The 19,202-nt window shown below is 53.4% G+C and overlaps 5 protein-coding genes across 5 annotated transcripts; 2 read left to right on the top strand and 3 right to left on the bottom strand.

Annotated features, from left to right (window-relative positions):
• Positions 1-272: 272 nt before the first annotated feature.
• Positions 273-1,047, bottom strand: COCSUDRAFT_8855 (MFS general substrate transporter; the record flags this gene model as incomplete). Its single annotated transcript, XM_005649439.1, has 3 exons — positions 273-415; positions 596-790; positions 924-1,047. Coding segments are annotated over 3 exons (462 nt in total), but the record flags the coding sequence as incomplete, so codon positions are not given.
• Positions 1,048-1,876: 829 nt separating this feature from the next.
• COCSUDRAFT_32877 (hypothetical protein) lies at positions 1,877-3,005 on the bottom strand. Its single transcript, XM_005649438.1, has 3 exons — positions 2,989-3,005; positions 2,680-2,793; positions 1,877-2,519 (listed from the first exon to the last, which is right to left on the bottom strand). The coding sequence occupies exons 2-3, from the start codon at positions 2,750-2,752 to the stop codon at positions 2,197-2,199; spliced, it is 396 nt and encodes a 131-aa protein (XP_005649495.1). The 5' UTR covers positions 2,753-2,793; positions 2,989-3,005; the 3' UTR covers positions 1,877-2,196.
• A 1,353-nt stretch (positions 3,006-4,358) lies between these two features.
• On the bottom strand, positions 4,359-5,883 carry COCSUDRAFT_14400 (Pkinase-domain-containing protein; the record flags this gene model as incomplete). Its single annotated transcript, XM_005649437.1, has 6 exons — positions 4,359-4,528; positions 4,717-4,913; positions 5,063-5,139; positions 5,334-5,548; positions 5,654-5,720; positions 5,824-5,883. 6 exons carry the CDS (start codon positions 5,881-5,883, stop codon positions 4,359-4,361), a joined length of 786 nt encoding a protein of 261 aa, XP_005649494.1.
• An 895-nt stretch (positions 5,884-6,778) lies between these two features.
• On the top strand, positions 6,779-15,852 carry COCSUDRAFT_62355 (magnesium chelatase subunit H; the record flags this gene model as incomplete). Its single annotated transcript, XM_005649436.1, has 25 exons — positions 6,779-6,866; positions 7,039-7,199; positions 7,314-7,448; positions 7,559-7,632; positions 7,775-7,898; positions 8,010-8,238; positions 8,460-8,632; positions 8,879-9,034; positions 9,252-9,374; positions 9,539-9,669; positions 9,851-9,968; positions 10,189-10,384; positions 10,578-10,759; positions 10,965-11,201; positions 11,458-11,651; positions 11,880-12,084; positions 12,279-12,452; positions 12,671-12,790; positions 12,931-13,073; positions 13,320-13,428; positions 13,743-13,982; positions 14,229-14,401; positions 14,687-14,900; positions 15,187-15,366; positions 15,658-15,852. The coding sequence occupies 25 exons, from the start codon at positions 6,779-6,781 to the stop codon at positions 15,850-15,852; spliced, it is 4,074 nt and encodes a 1,357-aa protein (XP_005649493.1).
• A 1,367-nt stretch (positions 15,853-17,219) lies between these two features.
• On the top strand, positions 17,220-18,349 carry COCSUDRAFT_41195 (hypothetical protein; the record flags this gene model as incomplete). Its single annotated transcript, XM_005649435.1, has 4 exons — positions 17,220-17,274; positions 17,370-17,513; positions 17,658-17,800; positions 18,149-18,349. 4 exons carry the CDS (start codon positions 17,220-17,222, stop codon positions 18,347-18,349), a joined length of 543 nt encoding a protein of 180 aa, XP_005649492.1.
• Positions 18,350-19,202: the final 853 nt, after the last annotated feature.

The following is a 19,202-nucleotide window of genomic DNA, read 5'->3' as shown; positions in this document are numbered from 1 at the left end:
GAGCCAGGCCAAACTGCAGCAGCAACCATGAACAATCTGCTCATCTCAAATACAGAGCAACACACAAAGCTTGAGATTTCTCAGAGATCCACGATACTGCAGTGCCAGTGCATAAGCAAACAAGCATGAGCAGGGACTTGTCACCAGCAGACGACATTACAGTGCATTTTGTTCGGCAGAGGCATGCAGGTAAGAGGACTCACGTAAAAGATGACGCCGAACAAGATGGTGATGAGGCCCTCAATGAGGAAGAGCCACCTCCAGCCGCGGATGCCCCTCACCCCGTCCATGAGCATTAGGGCTGCACCGATCGGTGCACCGATGACCTGTGACAGGGCTGTGCTGGTGGCCACCAGGGCCAGCGCCGGGCCCGTCTCGCTGGCGTTGAAGAAGGTTGTGATGTGGAACCACATGCCTGCGCATGCACAGCAAGTCAGCATTGTCCTGACCAACAAAGAGGATCGGAGCGCACAATATTCACGGCAATAAAAACCCAAGGCAAGCATTCGACCGGGAAACCGCAGTTGCTTCCTCTGGCTTGCACTTCTTGCAGCTGCTGCTTTAGCATCGACACAGCTGCTGACTAATAACATACCTGGGAAGGTTCCAGACTCCACAATGCCAAGTATGAGGCGCTGCACAATGTAGCCGTTGGGCGTTGCAATGAGGCAGCCGAGGGCAGACACCAGGCCCCAGCCCACAAGAATTATGGTGAGCCAAGGAGCTCCAATGGCCTTCAGGCACAAGTTTGAGGGCACCTGACCAACAGTGTACCCCACAAAGAAGATACCTGCAAAGGCAGCCAGAGGATTAGGCTGGAATTCGGAGAAACCAGTACTCAAGCAGGTCAGAAAATACAATAGTAGAATAAAACAATGGTACTGATACACGTGAGCAATTTGCAGTAGGCTTCAGCAGCTTACTTGCTCCCAGTCCATACACAGTGTTCGAGAGGTTGATGTCCTTCTTAAATTGGAACGCAGCAAAGGACAGGTTGGAGCGGTCGAGGTAGGTGAAGAAGACGAGCATCCACAGCCAAGGGAGGAGGTAGAAGCAGCACTTTCGAATCACTCTGGCGCCCAGCACCTGCAAAGGAATTGAAAGGGAATTTCGCTCCAGTGCTTTAAATCATTCCGACATTCGGAGATCTGGCTATACAAAATACAAAATTCGCATGCATGTACACTGAATTCCATCACGTGTCATTCATGTATCTACATGCATTAATAAAACCTGTGCACACAACGCATGTTCCGCCGACACTGACGTCAAGGAGATTGCCCGCTGCACAAAAGCAGCGTTGCAAACGAAGCTCCCATAATTGGGAATTATCACGATCGCAGGATGTAAGAAAGACTATTTCACAAATAAGTTGTTCTTTTTCTCACCTTATCATCCTCAACGACTTCATCAGTGGCAGCGACATCCCGCTTCGTGATGCCGGCATCGCCGGGCCTCTGCTCGTCCATGGCAGTATTTTCGGGTTTCATTGAGCGTTGATCAGGTAAGTACTGCACGTTGATTAATTAAGCACCAGACTCCCAGCTGTTCCCACCCCAATTCCTCACGCCTGCCGCAGTGCTGCGATCTGCTCTGTGCGTGGTCAAAACCTTGTGGCTGACAGGAGCTAATTACAAGGCTGCCCACTTGATGTTCAGGCAGCTTGACCAAACATTACCCCGGAGCAGAACTGATTCTGACGGTAGTATACCTAAATCATCACGACACCGCGTATCCCATGAGCAATGGAGGCCTAGTCAACACTGACGTCAATCAATGGGGCACCACGAGGAGCGTTCACGTAATCCAGCCGCGCCTCGGCTCATCTTGGGCTGAAAGGTTTTTTTGAATTTTTAGAATTTGCCACCAATGTTTTACCATGTGAGAGACAAAAATTACAGCAAGACAGCATGCATCTTAAATCACAACACTTCAGGTGCCCGCCAGTATCCCTTTATACATGTGACACTTTCACATGAATAGAGGGACGTGTGTGCCCGGGCATGCCCGAGCTGTGCGCACAGCTCGGCGTGTGGTACAAAATGAGAGTGTCTACCATTGGCAGAGCAGACCCTGTACGGCTGTAATGATTTGAATCAAGAGTCATGTAGCCAGTTAAGCTATATTTTGCATTTCAATTCTACAGATGTCTGCACAACCCTGCCATGACACCTGATCAGAGGAGTCCATGCTCTGCTAGCTCTTCGACTCAGCCCTGCTTGGCTCCTGAACACTAATGGTGCCATACAGTTTGCCATCTTCTAGGACATCAGTGCTAGCTGTTGGAGGTGTCATGGTTGGTGGGTGCTCAGAGCTGACAGGCGGCTCGATGGGATGCGCAACAGCCCCAGACTTGGATGCGCGTGCGAATGCCGGCGGGACACTGGGGTCATTGTAGGAGGGAGGGAACTGCGAGTTTGCCGGCTTCTCGTCCACCTCAGGCACTGGTATGTCTGAGGTGGAGGATGGCCGTCTGATGGCCTTGCCCAGGAGCCTGGCAAAGCCTCTGCGGTCCGCAGCTGCACAGACAAGATCCAGCCTTGTCAGCGTGGGCAAGGTCAGGGTACTTGGCCTTGCAGAGCACAGTGAACGACTTGAATGCCCCTACCCGCGTTGTCCTTTCTCTGCATCTGGACAAATGCAGAATATCAATCACAATACAACCACCAGAGAGCACACCTGACATTGTGTAGGCAGCAGGCGGGATCCTCCTCATCCCCTTGGACAGCTTCATTCGCTCACTCAGGGTCATGCTGAACACGTTTGCAGGGAAGCCACCGTCCTTTGAACCCCCTGCAGCACAGACGCAGTTCCTTTGAAATCAATCCTTGACCACACAGTCCCACATGGAGGTTCTGTACCCTCAAGCTCCATCTAGGCATGTGCACAGAGCTGCCAATGACACAAGAGCAGCAGTAGTGCAAGCTGCAATCAGGCAATCGGGCCTTGCCAGGAAGAGCACTGTGGCTGTGCAAAACAGTGGCGCACCTTCTTCCGGGCGGCGCAGTGCATCGGCGGTGATGAGGGGTTTGATGATGTCAGTTATCTGCGCATAGGCGTTGTAGAAGTCCACAGAGTCGCCCGTGACTTTGCTGGCGTCCACCAGGTGCACTCCTCGCAGAATGCTCATGACCTCCACTGTCATCTCCACTGTGCCTCGCCGCCCGGACACAACGATCCGCATCCTGCACCATGGCCACCTTTTAAACCATCTCGTGAAGTACAGATTGTAGGCTGCCCATCAGCAGTCTCGTCTGGACGGAGAGACATTCGTCCAGACGAGAGCAGTGTTATGCCTGCGGCAGTCCTGCACGGCTCAGGGTGCATATTTGTCATGCATGACTTTAGAGGCAAAATTTAAAGGTATGCTGAAAGGTTCTACTTCTGTAGCCCTGTGGAGTGAAAACCCTGCAAAGTGAAGTGCGGCTGCTTGCGCACCGGCTGCTCTCGGGGCGGCGCTTGACGGTACCGCCCAGCTTTGTGACGGCCTCTTCCACGCGCTCCAGGATCTTGTGCGGCGGTGCCTTGGACGTGAACCGCGTCGCGCGCGAGATGACGTCCTTGCGCGCGTCAAACAAAGCGCTGATGTCCAGCGCGGCGTTGATAAGCTGCAGCGAAAATCACATTCAATCTGTCACTACCCTGATAATCATTGGCATGTCTGTTGATGCCACAATAAAGAAGATGACAGCAGAGATGCGGTACAAAGCTCTGAAGAGAATAGCACCTGCAGAATGCAGACGCCACAGTGGAGCACTTGAGGAGGGAAAGAGAATGCTGGGGAGCCTGGCTGGAGATGCCAGGAGGGAATGGAATGGTCCTACATGTGCACAAGCCGCACAAAAATCTTAGTGCCCACCTGGAAGGCGTTCATGTGGTTGCCTGGAGTCATGAACCACCGATCCTCTCCCAGCGTGCTCGTCCGTCGCCGCATCGTGGACGCCTTCCTGCTCTCCTCCTGCGCACACAGCATACACAGCTAAGCTAAAGCAACGTTAATGTCCCAGTGTCTTGTATTTGACCGTCAGATGTACCCAGGAAATATTGCAGCCAAGTGCGGTTGCTCACCTTGCTGAGGGCTTTGGGGTTGACGGTCGGCTCAAAAAGATCATTGTCAGTGCCGCTCTTGGGCACAGGGTCGCGCGGCTGGGCCATGACATAATCCTTGACCACCCATGGGTGCTGCCGCAACTGGTCTATTGTCGGCCTGGGCATACATCAGCAATTGAAGAAATCATGCTCCAAAGCGCACTTAAAACTTGAAGACCGTGAGCAGGGGTGCTGCACTTGCCAATTTGATCTTCAAATCTAGAATGTGGCTTGACTTATCCTGAGCAGGTGGGGAATCCACGAGAGACTCACCTTTCCTTGGGTTTGGGGGTTAGAATGGCATGCAGCAGATGCGCCAACTCCTCAGAGAACCACGCGGGCGTGTGGTAGTCTGCCTTGCTGATCTTGCTGAAGAGCGCCCCCAGGTTTGGCTCATCAAACGGCAGCGCACCCGCCGTGATCACATACAGGCACACACCTGCAGCATTGGTCAGAGCATGATGTCACCACTCCTTCAACATGTTACCTCGTGCAGGTAGTTCTTGCCAACGAGTCGACACAGTCAAGACAGGCTCCTTCATGCTCAAGTAAACTGAGCCTGTGAAGCTTCATGCAGTTAATCAAAAGGCATGCATGAGTATCTTGCCCACAGACATGGTGGATCACCAAGAGACCAGATGTCGGCAGGCCCGCCAGCGTAGCCCTTCCTGGCCAGAACCTCCGGCGCAACATAGTTGGGTGTGCCGCATGTTGTGCGCAGCATGCCGTCTGCCAGGGAGGACTCCGGCAATGCTCCCAGCCCAAAATCGCTCAATTTTACCTCCCCAGTTGCGCTCAGCAGCACATTCTCCGGCTTCAAGTCTCTGTGGAACGTGGCAAACATGCTGGATGCCGCATAGCTCTGACAACCCCCTTTGAAAATAGCACAGATGACTTTGCCAGTGCTTTACATACCCATAAGGATTTGAGGTTGATCAAGGACTGAGCTCCCTCAACGAGAGGTAGCGCCCACCTGTGATAGATGCCCAACTTGTGGCAATAATCCAACGCGTCAAGCATCTGCTGGAACACTTTGCGTGCCGCATCTTCCTGCAAATGCAAAGAGGAGACAACTGCTCAACTTATCACATGCATCTTGCCAAGCCCAGCAGCTGCATTCTTTACTGCTCTCGATGCCGTGAAATTCAGGTTCCCTTTGGAACATATTGTCATTCTCAAGTGTGCTCTTGGATGCAGACACAGTTTTGCTGCAGCAGTGAGCCCCAAAGTAATTGAAGACCCACATCCAAAGGGCCCTCTGACACTATCTTGTCAAAGAGCTCCCCGCCGGACATGAATTCCATGACCATGTAGATCTTGTCCTTGGACGCCATGACCTCCTTCAAGTCCACTATGTTGGGGTGGTGCAGGTCCTTCATGATAGCGATCTCACGCTTGATTTGGTCTATCATACCCTCTCTGTACAACTTGTCCTTGTCCAGCACCTGCACACAGCAACCTGCCCCCCTGACCGGTGTGCATTCGTGTACGCTTGATCATTTCTTGGATCAAGTGCGCAGTTTCACCGTCATTGATTCATGCGATATGGAGAACAAGGTTCCACTTGCCTTGATGGCCACAATGTCCCCTGTGTCCACATGCTGCCCATATTTGACCTTTGCATACGTTCCCTGTCACGATGGAACGTAAGTTCAGATTTACTGGGGTGGTTCGATTGCAGCACCAGGAGCTTTAATCGCGCAGTGCCCACAAGGGAAGCTGTGCTGCACTCACCTCTCCAAGGGTCCTGCCCAGGAAGTAGTTACCGACGCGCTTCCTGAACAGCTCCTTCATTACAACCAGCTGTTCACACTGCTTTGAGCATTTCGTACGGCCTTGTCATCTGGCTTTTCAGTCCCTGTGGTGTTCAATTCTGCACCAGAAGCCCTGTGCCTCCTGAACGCTCGCGCCCATAACACCCGTGCGCACCATTGGACTGTCTAAATCGCTTCAAGATCCAGATTACACCAGATTACACCAGGCAGGTTTGGCGCTTGCTTGATTGAGTTTCAATGGTTAGGGTAGATCCATTCTTGGACCCTAACTTTGCTTAGTATTCCCCTCTTTGAGAGGGTCTTCAGCAAGCCCTGAGATTTTGGTCCTCCAGGTCGCCACGTGGCCTCGAGATAAGATTTTGATCTGCGGATATCGGCGCTTTAGTGAGTGGTGTTGGAGCGAGCACCAGAACTTGGGGATTCACAGACAAAGTTTTCCTAGAATCATAGGAAAGGAAAGTTCTCTGTGGGATCTCCAGCATGCTGCCTGCCATGGAGGGCAGTCTGGGGCTATGCAATGGGCCCAGCACACTGGCCCACAGCAGGATGCAGCGGAGTATGGGCAGTCTGAGGCCAAGGGTGCAGCCAGATGACCTTCGGTCGACCTGCAGCACGGTATATAACCTGTTAACCTTGCAGATATGGACCCTAACCTGCAGGCTCCAATTTCCAGGTGGTCCTGAACCAGCAAATCCGATGTGTGAGTTTCTCAAGTGACTGCGCACAGGCTGCCAGAGGACAGGCTATGCCAGGCAGATCAGTGTCTGTTGCGTCGAGCAGCAATGCCAGCAGAATGGTAAGGAAGCCATTTCGATTGGTCAAGACCAAACTTTAGGAGGTTGACATGTGCAGAACTTGAGAGCATCTTTCGAAGCTGTTGACTGACCTCCTCTTGGGTGGTTCAGGTCACTAGCATGATTGCAACTGGACCCAGGCCGCCCCTCAGCTTCAACAGCTCTAATGATGAGTCTCCAGTAAAGCTGGACATCGGTGGTGGCATGGGTGAGCAGACTTTGCTGTGCATGTATCTTCGAACTAAATTGTTCGATGCATTATACTCAATTTGCAAACGCTTTGATGCAGCTTATTTGTGCAGTGCGGAGGTAGGTGGTGAAGTCTAGCGACGTGAAGAGCTGAAACGCGGAGATATTTACGAAGCTCCATGCCCGTGCAGGAGGTGGACTCTTCACTAGCACGAATCCTGAGATCCGGAGAGTTGTCCCAGACAATGTCAATGGACGCACAAAGCTGAAAGTGGTTTACGTCGTACTGGAGGCGCAGTATCAGTCGGCCTTGAGTGCGGCCGTGCGCAACATCAATGCCACGCGCGACAAGGTCGGTACCTCACCACCAACATGCGTATTGGCTTCTTTTCTTCATCAAGCTTATGTTCCAGCTGTCAGTATATTGCATGCTTTCAACACACGTCTTACTGCGTGATCCATGCAGGTGTGCGTTGAGATCGTTGGGTACTTGTTGGAGGAGCTACGTGACGCCAAGAACTACGAGCAGTTCCAGAAGGACATTGCCGACGCCAACATATTCATTGGCAGCTTGATTTTCATTGAGGAGCTGGCAGAGAAGGTGAAGCCAGCTCCCTTGAAGGAGACCTGCTGCTTGTCTGTTCCACTGTGCAATAGAATATTTCCTTGTCAGTGAGAAAGATTGCATCAATATTTCCATCTGGTCTGCAGATCGTTGAGACCGTAGAACCGAGGAGGGAGCAGCTGGATGCATGCCTTGTCTTCCCCTCTATGCCAGCAGTCATGTGCGCCCACTCATACCACGCATGCCTCATTTTTGCCTGACATCAGATTCATGCAAATGCATTGGTTTGTCATGATGGCCAAGTCCCTACGAAACAATGCAATACAGTGTATTGACTATGGCCGCCTGCATTCGATGCGCAGGAAGCTGAACAAGCTCGGCACGTTCAACCTGAGCCAGCTGGGCAAGAGCAAGAGCCCCATTGCGGAGTTCATGCGCAACGCGCGCAAGAACAACGACAACTTCGAGGAGAGCCTGCTCAAGCTGGTCAGCCTTATTGTCCTTCCAGACTAAGTCTTGTCACCAGAGTTCCTGGAAAAATGGAGGAATGTATCACCTGTAAGCTGCGCAGCTGACAAGAGGATATGTGTTTGGCAGGTGCGTACGCTGCCGTCAGTGCTGAAGTACCTGCCCAGCGAGAAGGCGCAGGACGCACGCAACTTCGTGCAGAGCCTGCAGTACTGGCTTGGAGGGAACGCCGAGAACCTGGAGAATTTGCTGCTCAACACAGCGCAGGCATATGTCCCTTCCCTGAAGGGTGCTCAGTTTGACATCATCGAGCCACAGCTCTTCCCTGACGTCGGCATCTGGCACCCGCTCGCGCCCAGTGAGTCACCTCAACACATCCTGCATGCATGCCATAACCGGCAGTAGAGCCAGATTTGCGCAAGCTTATCTGCTGATAATTATTTGCTGGTAATGTGCTCCTGTTCATTAAGAAGCCCGTCAGCACCAGAATCGGACTGGAAGTGTCGACTGATCTTTTGAAACTATGAAGATATGGCTTCCAAGTGCATGGTATATTCAAGTGCTGTGCTGCATGCACAGCCATGTACGAGGACGTGAAGGAGTATCTGAACTGGTACGACACGCGCAAAGACATGACATTTGCTCCGGACGCGCCCGTTATTGGACTGGTGCTGCAGCGCTCCCACCTGGTCACCGGTGACGAGGGCCACTACTCCGGCGTTGTCTCCGAGATGGAGTCCCTCGGTGCCAAGGTAGGGCCTGCCATGCATGCAATCCAGCCCATGCACACACAGAACACACATTATGGAAGCAATTCTCTGCGTGATGTATCACCTCCAGAAGTGATCCCGATCTTGCAGTTTCATTTTGTTGCACTCCACCAGCAACAGCCTCAGTCAGCCTACTTACGGCATTGCTTTGGATGCACGGCATTTTCAAGCATGAAATCAGGCGCTTGTATTTCTGGAGGCTCACAGTTGTATGGCGATGTGCGGCAGGTGGTGCCTGTGTTTGCGGGCGGGCTCGACTTCTCGCTGCCCGTGCGCAAGTTCTTCTACGACCCCCTGGGCTCCGGCAAAGCATTTGTGGACTGCGTCGTGTCACTCACCGGATTTGCGCTTGTGGGAGGCCCTGCCCGCCAGGACGCCCCCAAGGTGCACATCTGCACCCGGAATTTTAATCCTCCTTGTTTCAATACCTTGAACCTTCTTAGATGGACGTACGTTGACATCTGACATGCCCATTGCTCGCAACTATTCTTTGTCTTTCTTGTGTTGATGTGGTGAGCACCCTGCATGGAAAGTGTGAGGTAAAGATGACAGTGGATTCAATGATGGGGTGGGATTGAAGTGAGCTTGGGTGGCTGGGCAGGCTGTGGAGGCGCTGAAGAAGCTGAATGTGCCCTACCTGGTGTCGCTGCCGCTGGTGTTCCAGACGACCGAGGAGTGGCTCGAGTCCGAGCTCGGCGTGCACCCCGTCCAGGTCGCCCTGCAGGTGCGGCCTTTTGCTCTGCTTGCTCTGAACCTGGCCTTCTTTTGGGTCTTGTGCTCAGGGTAAGCCACAACTGAGCATAAACTGTGTGATGACAGAGGACAGTTGGCCTTTGGGTTGGAGGGAAATATGTGTTGCTGGACATGAGAGGTGATGGTGGGGTGTAGGTGGCCCTGCCAGAGCTGGACGGAGGCCTGGAGCCCATCGTGTTTGCCGGGCGCGACTCCAACACCGGCAAGAGCCACTCGCTGCCAGACCGCATCGACTCCCTCTGTGCGCGCGCCATCAACTGGGCCAAGTGAGTCTGCCTACTGCAGACGCACAATCTATGTCTGACATATGAAGCAAAGTATGATTACCTGGCCAGTGAAGCCTGCAATGGAAGGAGGTTAGGTCTGCATGTGTGATCATTAAGCTACATGTCCCTAGATATGTCAAGAAAGGTGGCATAGGCACTGAACAAGACTCCTGCGGTGCAGTCTGTCAAAGAAGCCCAAGTACGACAAGCGGCTGGCGGTCACTGTGTTCAGCTTCCCGCCAGACAAGGGCAACGTGGGCACGGCTGCCTACCTCAACGTTTTCGGCTCCATCTACCGTGTCCTCCAGGCAAGCCCCTCTTGTGTCTTTCAAGGTATTATCTTTGATATAGTCTTCTGCATCCCCAGGTCGCAGTGAGTCGGTATCCTGACTAGCTTGCCAGGAAGTGATTTTAGACCTGTATCTGAGCTGAGCTGCATGTCAGCAATTCAACAGCAATTTGCAATAAGTTACTGCTCTGTGGCGCACTCTGTGCTGATACGGGGTTGTGCGAATGCAGGACCTGAAGAAGGATGGCTATGATGTGGGCGAGCTGCCCGAGAATGAGGGTGACATCATGCAGAGCGTGCTGAACGACCCAGAGGCAAAGTACAACAGCGCCGACCTCAACGTGGCCTACAAGATGAGCGTGGACGAGTACAAGAAGCTCTGCCCCTACGCAGAGGCCCTTGAGGAGAATTGGGGCAAGCCGCCAGGTAATCACCACAAGGGAATTGCCCTTCTTTGGCTGGGCTTCTACTGTTGCCGATCCTCATTTGACTCTTGCAGATTGCAGTGAGGAATTCTAGTCTGTGCATGCTACCCAATTTTCAGGGAAGTCTGCATAGCCTCTACAGATCAGTATGGCAATTGTACAATTGTGAGAACGTTCCACCTTTGTGCGCGCAGGCAAGCTGAACAGCAACGGCAACGAGCTGCTAGTGTTTGGCAAGCAGTTTGGCAAGGTGTTCATCGGCGTGCAGCCCACCTTTGGGTACGAGGGTGACCCGATGCGCCTGCTCTTCAGCCGCTCTGCCTCGCCCCACCACGGCTTTGCCGCCTTCTACACATACCTCGAGAAGATCTTCAAGGTGATCTTGCTGCCTCTGCTGGTGCCACAAGAGCTGCCTGCAGCACATGCATGCATCCAGCTATCTGCCCTGCAAGGTGGAGTACGGAGCCGTTTAAAACTGTGGATGCCCCCGTCAAACGCCAGGCCAGAGACGAAGGCAGTCCATTGCACTCGTGCTAGCAAAGGCAAGTAATGACTAACTCCTCCGTGCCTGATGTGTGCAGGCGGACGCTGTGCTGCACTTTGGAACGCACGGATCCCTGGAGTTCATGCCCGGCAAGCAGGTGGGCATGAGCGGGGTGTGCTACCCGGACTCGCTCATCGGCAACATCCCCAACCTGTACTACTACGCGGCCAACAACCCCAGCGAGGCCACCATCGCCAAGCGCCGCTCCTATGCCAACACCATCTCCTACCTCACCCCTCCCGCTGAGAACGCCGGCCTCTACAAGGGCCTCAAGGTGACTGCCTTTCCCACTGTTGTCCTGTCTGGGCGGGGCGCTCGTTGTTTTGAGCTATACTTTGTCAGCTACCAGGCACACCGAGAAGAGGCGATGCTTGCCGGCTCACATACTCCTGCACAGCTTCATGCAAATGTGTATCTGTGGCTCTCGAGCTGTGCACCAGGACACTTCCCTGTGGGTTTGTCTGCATGTGACTGCAGAACTTCCCAGCTAATGTCATCCTGACGATTTCTTGTGTGTTAAAACTGTGCAGGAGCTGAAGGAGCTGATTGCCAGCTACCAGACGCTGCGCGAGGGAGGCCGTGGGCCGGCCATCTGCGCGACCATCGTTCAGACGGCGCGCCAGTGCAACCTGGACAAGGACGTGCAGCTGCCAGGCGAGGAAGATGACACCAAGGGCCTCTCCATGGACGAGCGCGACTCCATCGTCGGCAAAGTCTACTCCAAGTGCGCCGCCTCCACTCACCGCCAGCATTGCTACTTGTATCAGTATATCCTTTTTAGTGTTCTGGTGCATCGAGCATTCAGGGTTATTTGGGAAGCTCACCATATTATTGTGCGGGCATGAAGAAAGGGTTAATGAATTTACACCGCACATTCTTTACACATTCTTTACACGCATAGAATTTACAGACTGAGTGATATTTTTAAACTGAAACTCTGTGGCTGGTGCAGGCTGATGGAGATTGAGTCGCGGCTGCTGCCCTGCGGGCTGCACATTGTGGGCAGCCCGCCCACGGCTGCGGAGGCAATCGCCACGCTGGTCAACATTGCAGAGATCGACCGCCTCGACAACGACCCGCCCGTGTATGGCCTGCCCGGCATCCTGGCGCGCACCATCCAGCGCAACGTTGAGGAGATCTACCTCAACAACAACAAGGTGGGTGGCAGTTTCCAGCCTTGCACCCAGTCCTATTTTGGCACCCTGGTGTTGTCTTTATGTTGTCTAATCACATTATACTTGCTAGGACATTCCTAGCTTGGTGCCCATTCAAAGAATTGAACACATTGCCCACAAGCTGCTAAGAACATTTAAATTGCCCCATTAATTAAATGTGAGCCGGTGTGATGCAGGGTCTTTTGGAGGAGGTGAACCTGCTGCAGGAGATCACCGAGGCATGCCGCTCGTGCGTGCGCGCATTTGTGGAGGACCGCACAGACTCGCAGGGGCAGGTGTCCATCGACAGCTTCGCCAACATCGCTCGCAACTTCGGCTTCCAGAAGCAGCCCTGGGAGGAGGCCCTCAAGGTGTGTATGGGAGGCTTGCGCTGCCTCCTCTTCTCCCAATTCCCGTCGCTTCCAGATTGGCAGCTGCTCTCTTGGACCAGCACCTGATGATGTACCAGAAAGAGATCTTGATCAATGCAGGCGTTCTGGACAAGAGCTTCACAATGAGCAATTGTGCACAGCGGCAATTTACATGATATGACATGCGTGTGAGTGTTGTTTCTGTCTTTGGCATGCAGGGCACCAGGTTCTCGGGTGCCAACAAGCAGCAGCTGACGAGCCTGTTCACCTACCTGGAGAACTGCTTGGAGCAGATTGTGAAGGACAACGAGCTCGGCGCCCTCCGCCAGGCCCTCAAGGTACTTCTTGCCCCTGTTGAAAAGCTGTCACCGGACAGCATACACCTCTTTAAGATGCCCCTGACTGGCTTTCCATGGGGAACTGAGACTTTGGTAAAGTGGACTATCAGTGCCTGAGCGTTGTGAGTGCTGGGCAACAGGGCGGCTATGTGGAGCCTGGCCCGGGAGGTGACCCCATCAGGAACCCGGGCGTGCTGCCCACCGGCAAGAACATCCACGCCCTGGACCCCCAGTCCATCCCCACGCAGGCTGCCGTCAAATCCGCGCGCATCGTGGTCGAGAGGTGCGCCAGACTTGGCTTACCAGAGCAATGCGTAGTAATACATTCATTAATTATATTCCAGTAACGTTCTTTAGATCCATGAAACGCGCATGTGGTATCTGCTGTATATGGCATTGAAGAAGGATCGTGAGATGGAGCTCTCAAAACAGAAATGATGATGGAGTAACTGCAAAAACATAGTAATTAAGTTGTGCTGTGGCTATCCAGCTGAGTGTGGTAATCATTGGCTCTTGCTTTGGCATGCAGGCTGCTGGAGGCGCAGCGGCAGGAGGCGGGCGGCGCATGGCCCGAGACGGTTGCCGTCGTGCTGTGGGGAACCGACAACATCAAGACCTACGGAGAGTCCCTCGCGCAGGTCTACCACAATGCCCCCAATCCCTCTCTGCTTCTCTCTGCGCATCGCCTAAGAGCACTGGATTTGAACTTTTTACATGTACCCCTGCTTGCTCGAGACACTGATATCAAGCATTTGGGTGGGAACTGCGTACCCCACTCATGCACAGCAGATTGCGAGCCACGGGCCTGCATTTTGCTCTCATCCTCCAATGCCAAATAAGTCCAGATTCCTCTGCGCTTCGTTCCCATATTCTGGATGGTCCAGAGTATGCACGTCTGGAGACTTCACGCTCACTCCTCTGTTGCCTGAACCCGCGTGGCGCTTGCTGGCAGGTGATGATGATGGTGGGCATCAACCCGGTGTCGGACGCGCTGGGCCGCGTGAACAAGCTGGAGGTGATCCCTCTGGAGGAGCTGGGCCGCCCGCGCGTCGACGTCGTGGTCAACTGCTCCGGCGTCTTCCGCGACCTCTTCGTCAATCAGATGAACCTGCTGGACCGCGCCATCAAGATGGCCGCTGAGCAGGACGAGCCCGAGGAGATGAACTTCGTGCGCAAGCACGCCCGCCAGCAGGTGCCCTACCTCTGCCCCTTCCCTACTGCTTTCCTAGATGTGTTTCTGGTGGCTGGTATGGATGGATTATCATTGACGAGCTCTTGCCCCATTTTGTGGTTTACGAGCAAGTGCTGATGTTAAGCTTGAGTCCAAGAAAATGTCCAGCTACTTGCTAGTGACGGCGGTCCTGCCTAAGTGAAAAGAAGCTAGAGGAGACGACTTGAGCTTCTCAGTGGCTGATGTGGCAACTTTGGCAATTGACAGGCAGAGGAGGCGGGGGTATCCCTGAGAGCGGCGGCGACACGCGTGTTCAGTAATGCGAGCGGCAGCTACTCCTCCAACGTCAACCTGGCGGTGGAGAACTCCAGCTGGAGCGACGAGCAGCAGCTGCAGGAGATGTACCTCAAGCGCAAGTCCTTCGCCTTCAACTCCGACAGGTGCGCATCTCAGGCTGCTTCGACTGAACCCTGTGTCATTGTTTTGTTATGCTATAAGCACTGCAGAGGTAATCTTTGCAGTGGTATGCGTAGGCATATGGTGAAGCTCTTCTGGACGTGCTTGATCATGGTGCTCATGGTGATCATGGTTGTGAGAGCTGTAAAGCACCTCAAGAAGCAGCACTATCCCTTCTGCCAGCTTGCAGACGTACGTGTCCCTCACTCGCTTATTGGTTGTTGTGACTGCAAACTTGATGCTGAGCGTTGTGGAAATGCTGCCAACAGGCCGGGTGCGGGCGGTGAGGCGAACAGAGAGGCGTTTGAGGCGGCCATGAAGACAGTTGACGTGACCTTCCAGAACCTGGACAGCAGTGAGATCAGCCTCACTGACGTGTCCCACTACTTTGACAGCGACCCCACCAAGCTGGTCGCCGGCCTGCGCCAGGACGGCCGCACTCCAAGTGCTTTCATCGCCGATACCACCACCGCCAATGCACAGGTGTGAGACTTGCACATCAAAGGCGCATCTTTACTCAACTAACTTTCCAGCAAAATCATTGTTTTGGTTGTTGCAACGTGGCACGGGAGAGGATTATGTTTTTCCTAGAAGCCTGTGGAAACCTGGCAGCTGCTCGCTAATACTGCAGTATGTGCCCACTGTGTTGTTACAAACTGGCACTGGTCCAAATTTGGCAAAGGTGCAGTCTGCTCTGCGGTCTCCTCAGTTATAGACAAAGTGTTGAAGCAAGCAATGCTGAGAAAGCTAAATTATCTCCGCGTGGCAGGTGCGGACGCTGGGCAGCCAGGTGCGTCTGGACGCGCGCACGAAGCTGCTCAACCCCAAATGGTACGAGGGGATGCTGAGCAGCGGCTACGAGGGCGTGCGCGAGATCCAGAAGCGCCTCACCAACACCGTCGGCTGGTCCGCCACCTCAGGCCAGGTCGACAACTGGGTCTACGACGAGGTGACTCATCCTCCTCCAAATTCAATTGCTTCTGTGACTCAGTGCTTGCCTTCTCCTGCCGCTGCACCCTGGAACAGCTGACACCTGTGCATGTGTGCATGGCTGCTGCATGGTGATCTGCGACAGAAAATGTCCTACAGTCAAGATTTTCTGCATTGGCTGCCTTCAAGAAAGGTCGCTCTCATGCATGCTGCCAAGGACCTGCATGCAAGCTGCAGGGCTGATGGCACAAGGAGCCTATGTCAATCTTTAAGAGCATGATCAGCATTAAATATTGGGAAAACTGCGCAGGCCAACTCGACGTACATGGAGGACCCGGAGATGGCGGCGCGGCTGATGGAGACCAACCCCAACTCCTTCCGCAAGCTGGTGGCCACCTTCCTGGAGGCCAACGGGCGCGGCTACTGGGACGCAGCCCCCGAGCAGATCGAGCGCCTGCGCGAGCTCTACATGGACGTCGAAGACAAGATTGAGGGCGTCGAGTGAGCGCTGCAAATGCGCCTCTCTCGCAGGGCACCAGCTGTCAGCCACTGCCTGAGGAGATTTCTTCTGCAGTGTCACGCATAGTTTCACCTCTAGTGTAAATGTGGCGGTGTGGTTGACAATAAGTTTGGGGACGGCTTGACAATTGCGCGCTGACGTCGTAGTACTTGCTACAGAAGGTACTCAGGAGATATGGAATTCACTAGCCAGAGGTGATGAGCAGGTTGACAGTTGGGTGGGATGTGCGTTGGCACAGTTGCCATGGAGCTGCATTTTATACAGCCGTCTAGTCGGGAAAGCTGGCTGAGCATAGGATGAGAGGGTTTGGGAGTGTGAGAGTGGGAATCGTCTTTTTCTGCAATTCTTTAGCAGCTGAATGCTGTTGTCCTGGACAGGTCTTCTTCCTATGCTGAGTCTGGGAGTGTTGCGTCACTGAGAGTGGCCTGAACCTCATTCTTCTGCAGAAGAAGCTAGGTGGTATTTGTTTCTACAATCAGTGCATCTGCACGGTCCGCATCATCCCTGGTTCTGACACATGTTGTGCTTTGTTGCTGGTACGTGGGAATGTGTTCTGGAAACATAGGCCCTCGTCTGGATTTCCTAGATCACTGCCCGGCACGGAACGTATGCCGTCTAGAGATAATTGGAGTCCCTTCAATAGCAGGATGTCACCAGAGTCTTTAATGGTGGTGTCTGGTCAATGTTTTTGTAATAGGCTCTTTCACTCACTGTTCCAATCACTGCCTGCTCGAGGCGGGCATGCGTTAATTTCATTCTATGCGATCAGATTGGTTTACTGAAGTCAACACGCATGATGCATGCATATGTTCAGAGCGGAGTCAGCGAGTTCCTTGCACGTACAAGCATACACACCTGTCCTTCTCTTCTAAGAGCTAACAGAACTGTCTTGAAGTTGCTAAGTCTGGTGTTGTGAGAAGATGGCGCTGTGCATGGAAATAAGGAAACATTCCAAAGTCTGAGGTGCAGCCGAGGATCTATCCTAGGACGTCCAAGGAATCGTGACACTCGTAAGCTGAATATCTGGTTGTGATTTTGAAACTCGGTTCGATATATTCGATCTTTCGGGCTCGGAAATTGCTTTGATTGGAGGTGCGTACAGGGTAACAAGCGCTTCTGAGTTATTGACGCAAATTGGCACCCGGTACCCCTTGTCCTAGTACACACGCCTTGATTCACGTCTGAGGCAAGACGGAAGATCACATTAAGCAACAGCTGTTCTATTACTCTATAGCATGCCTTCATCTTGTCGTTTTCGTTGGCTGTTTGTGATCACGCCCTGTTTGGACGTGCCCACGTCACGGCCCGTGGTTTGCTACTTTTCCAGGCTTTGAAGGAGTCCCAGTGCTAAGATGGCGACAACTGCAACCTCTTTCTCGACTGCAGGCAAGCAGCCGCCTCAGGAGGGTGAGGTCCTCCTTGTGTAGCTCTGACAAGTCTGCCCCCCCAAAACCAAAGCTTGGACTTGTGAATTGCAGCTGATGGTACACTTGGTGTGGCAGGCGGTATCTCAGCGCAAGTAGGTGGCTTCATCAACTACATCATCTTCTCATTCTGGTTATTTGTGGCCTTTAGTGGATGGATAGTCGCGCTGTCATCCCTGTCCGCCCTGCAGCACTACGAGAATGATACTGGCATCTCCGCCGGTGAGTCCTCCCACTTCTTGACTGGCCAAGTGCTCTCCTATTCTGGGGGTGGCAGTTTGCCTAAGCCAATGCACATCAAGTTGCCAGGCCTTGCTGGATCGCAATGCAGAAGAATGCAGCAGAGGAGGTGAGATCTGAGCGCAGGTCCCGATGGCTGGGCCATCAAGAGCAACTTCCCCGGCCTGAACTCTGGCCGCGTGTTCCGCCTGGACTGGTTCATCCTGTTCTTCCACTTTGTGGTGTACTCGCTCGTTGTCATCGCCACTGTCTCGCGCGTCCTGCCCCAGGTAATGAATCCCACAAAGAGTTTAACATCCCAGGGGGTTTGCTCCTCAGATGGGGCGTATCACGGGACCAGGTTATGGTCCGCCCAGAAGCCATGCCACATTCCCTGCCAAACTTACTGGGCATATCCTGCTTCCCTCAGATTCCCCCCAGACATCCAAAAAAGAGGCTATTTGGGCATTCCTTCACCGCTATTGAGACCCTGACGCCACGACGTGATACAGCAGAAACAAACCTTCATGCATTGCAGAGAATTTGAGAGCCTCAATGGAGCATCTGCACCCATGGTGATTAAGGAAGAATTCACCAAAAGAGGGTGCACGATTGACCAAATTCATGTCTTGCTGCAGGCGCGCATCTCAGTGTCCGGCTTCCTGGCGATTGCGGCTGTGCTTGCAGTCATCTCTGCAGACCGCTTCTACAACTTGGCCCACTTCCACGTCAGCAAGGCCTACTATGCCTCGTCTCGCGGCGTGTTTGCTGGCTTTGTCATTGCCGCCACGTCTGACTTTGCTCTGCTCTACATGGCCGGAGTTACACCCGCCGCCTGAGACCTGCACCCTTCACTCGTCCATATATCGTACCAAGGTAAGCTGCATCCATCGAGCACTGTCTTTGGTCCCAGCGGCACCTGCCTCCAAGGTGGCTGTAGTGTTTTCTGATCTGATGTCCTCACCTGTTCCAATCAAAGGTGATTGAAGGGCGACTCCTCTGCACAGGTTTGAGGCTGGACAGCCTGCCGCTTCTCAGAATTAATTGAACAAAATCTTTGCATAAAGGCCTCGGCAGCTGCCAAAGCCAACAGTGGCGAGGCTGAAATGAGGATGTACAGGACGTAGTCACCTATGCATACCAGTGCGGAGCTGCGCGTACGGGTCTTCAGCAATGCGCTATCATGGAAATTCCGTGCTGTCGATAGTTTTTTATTATTGCTGTATTACTGCCAGCCACCGGGCATCTCAAGGTGATGCCCAGGCGCGCCAGAAAGCTTTGATGTGGGCGCAGCGGCTGCCCGCACAGAATTGGATGGGATTAAGAGGCCAGCTGCAAGGCTGCAAAATTCTGTACTGCACACGCTCCAGCAGGCAGAGGCCACAGTTGATATCTGCAGAGCATGCACAGTACTGTTGATGAGACTGCCAACCACCAATACTTTACGTACTTGACAGCCGTGCATGAAGGGACTGGAATGCCGCTGATGTACTACAGACACTGGATGGCACTGTCAATTAACCCAAGAATATTTATGTCTTATGCGGGGGGCATGCTTAGGCGTAATACGTGAGCATGCATCAGGCACTATGAGTGCAGGCTTTAACTCAGAAGTATGGAAGTCTGTATATATGTTGGCACTCAAGGTGCTCAGGCCACTACTGCGGTGCTTCTGGTTACAGCCATCGTGAC

Source organism: Coccomyxa subellipsoidea, assembly GCF_000258705.1.
Source record: "Coccomyxa subellipsoidea C-169, whole genome shotgun sequence".
Taxonomy (NCBI): Eukaryota; Viridiplantae; Chlorophyta; class Trebouxiophyceae; family Coccomyxaceae; genus Coccomyxa; species Coccomyxa subellipsoidea.
Note: the sequence above shows the minus strand (reverse complement) of the source record. Positions and strands in the feature narration are given on the sequence as shown.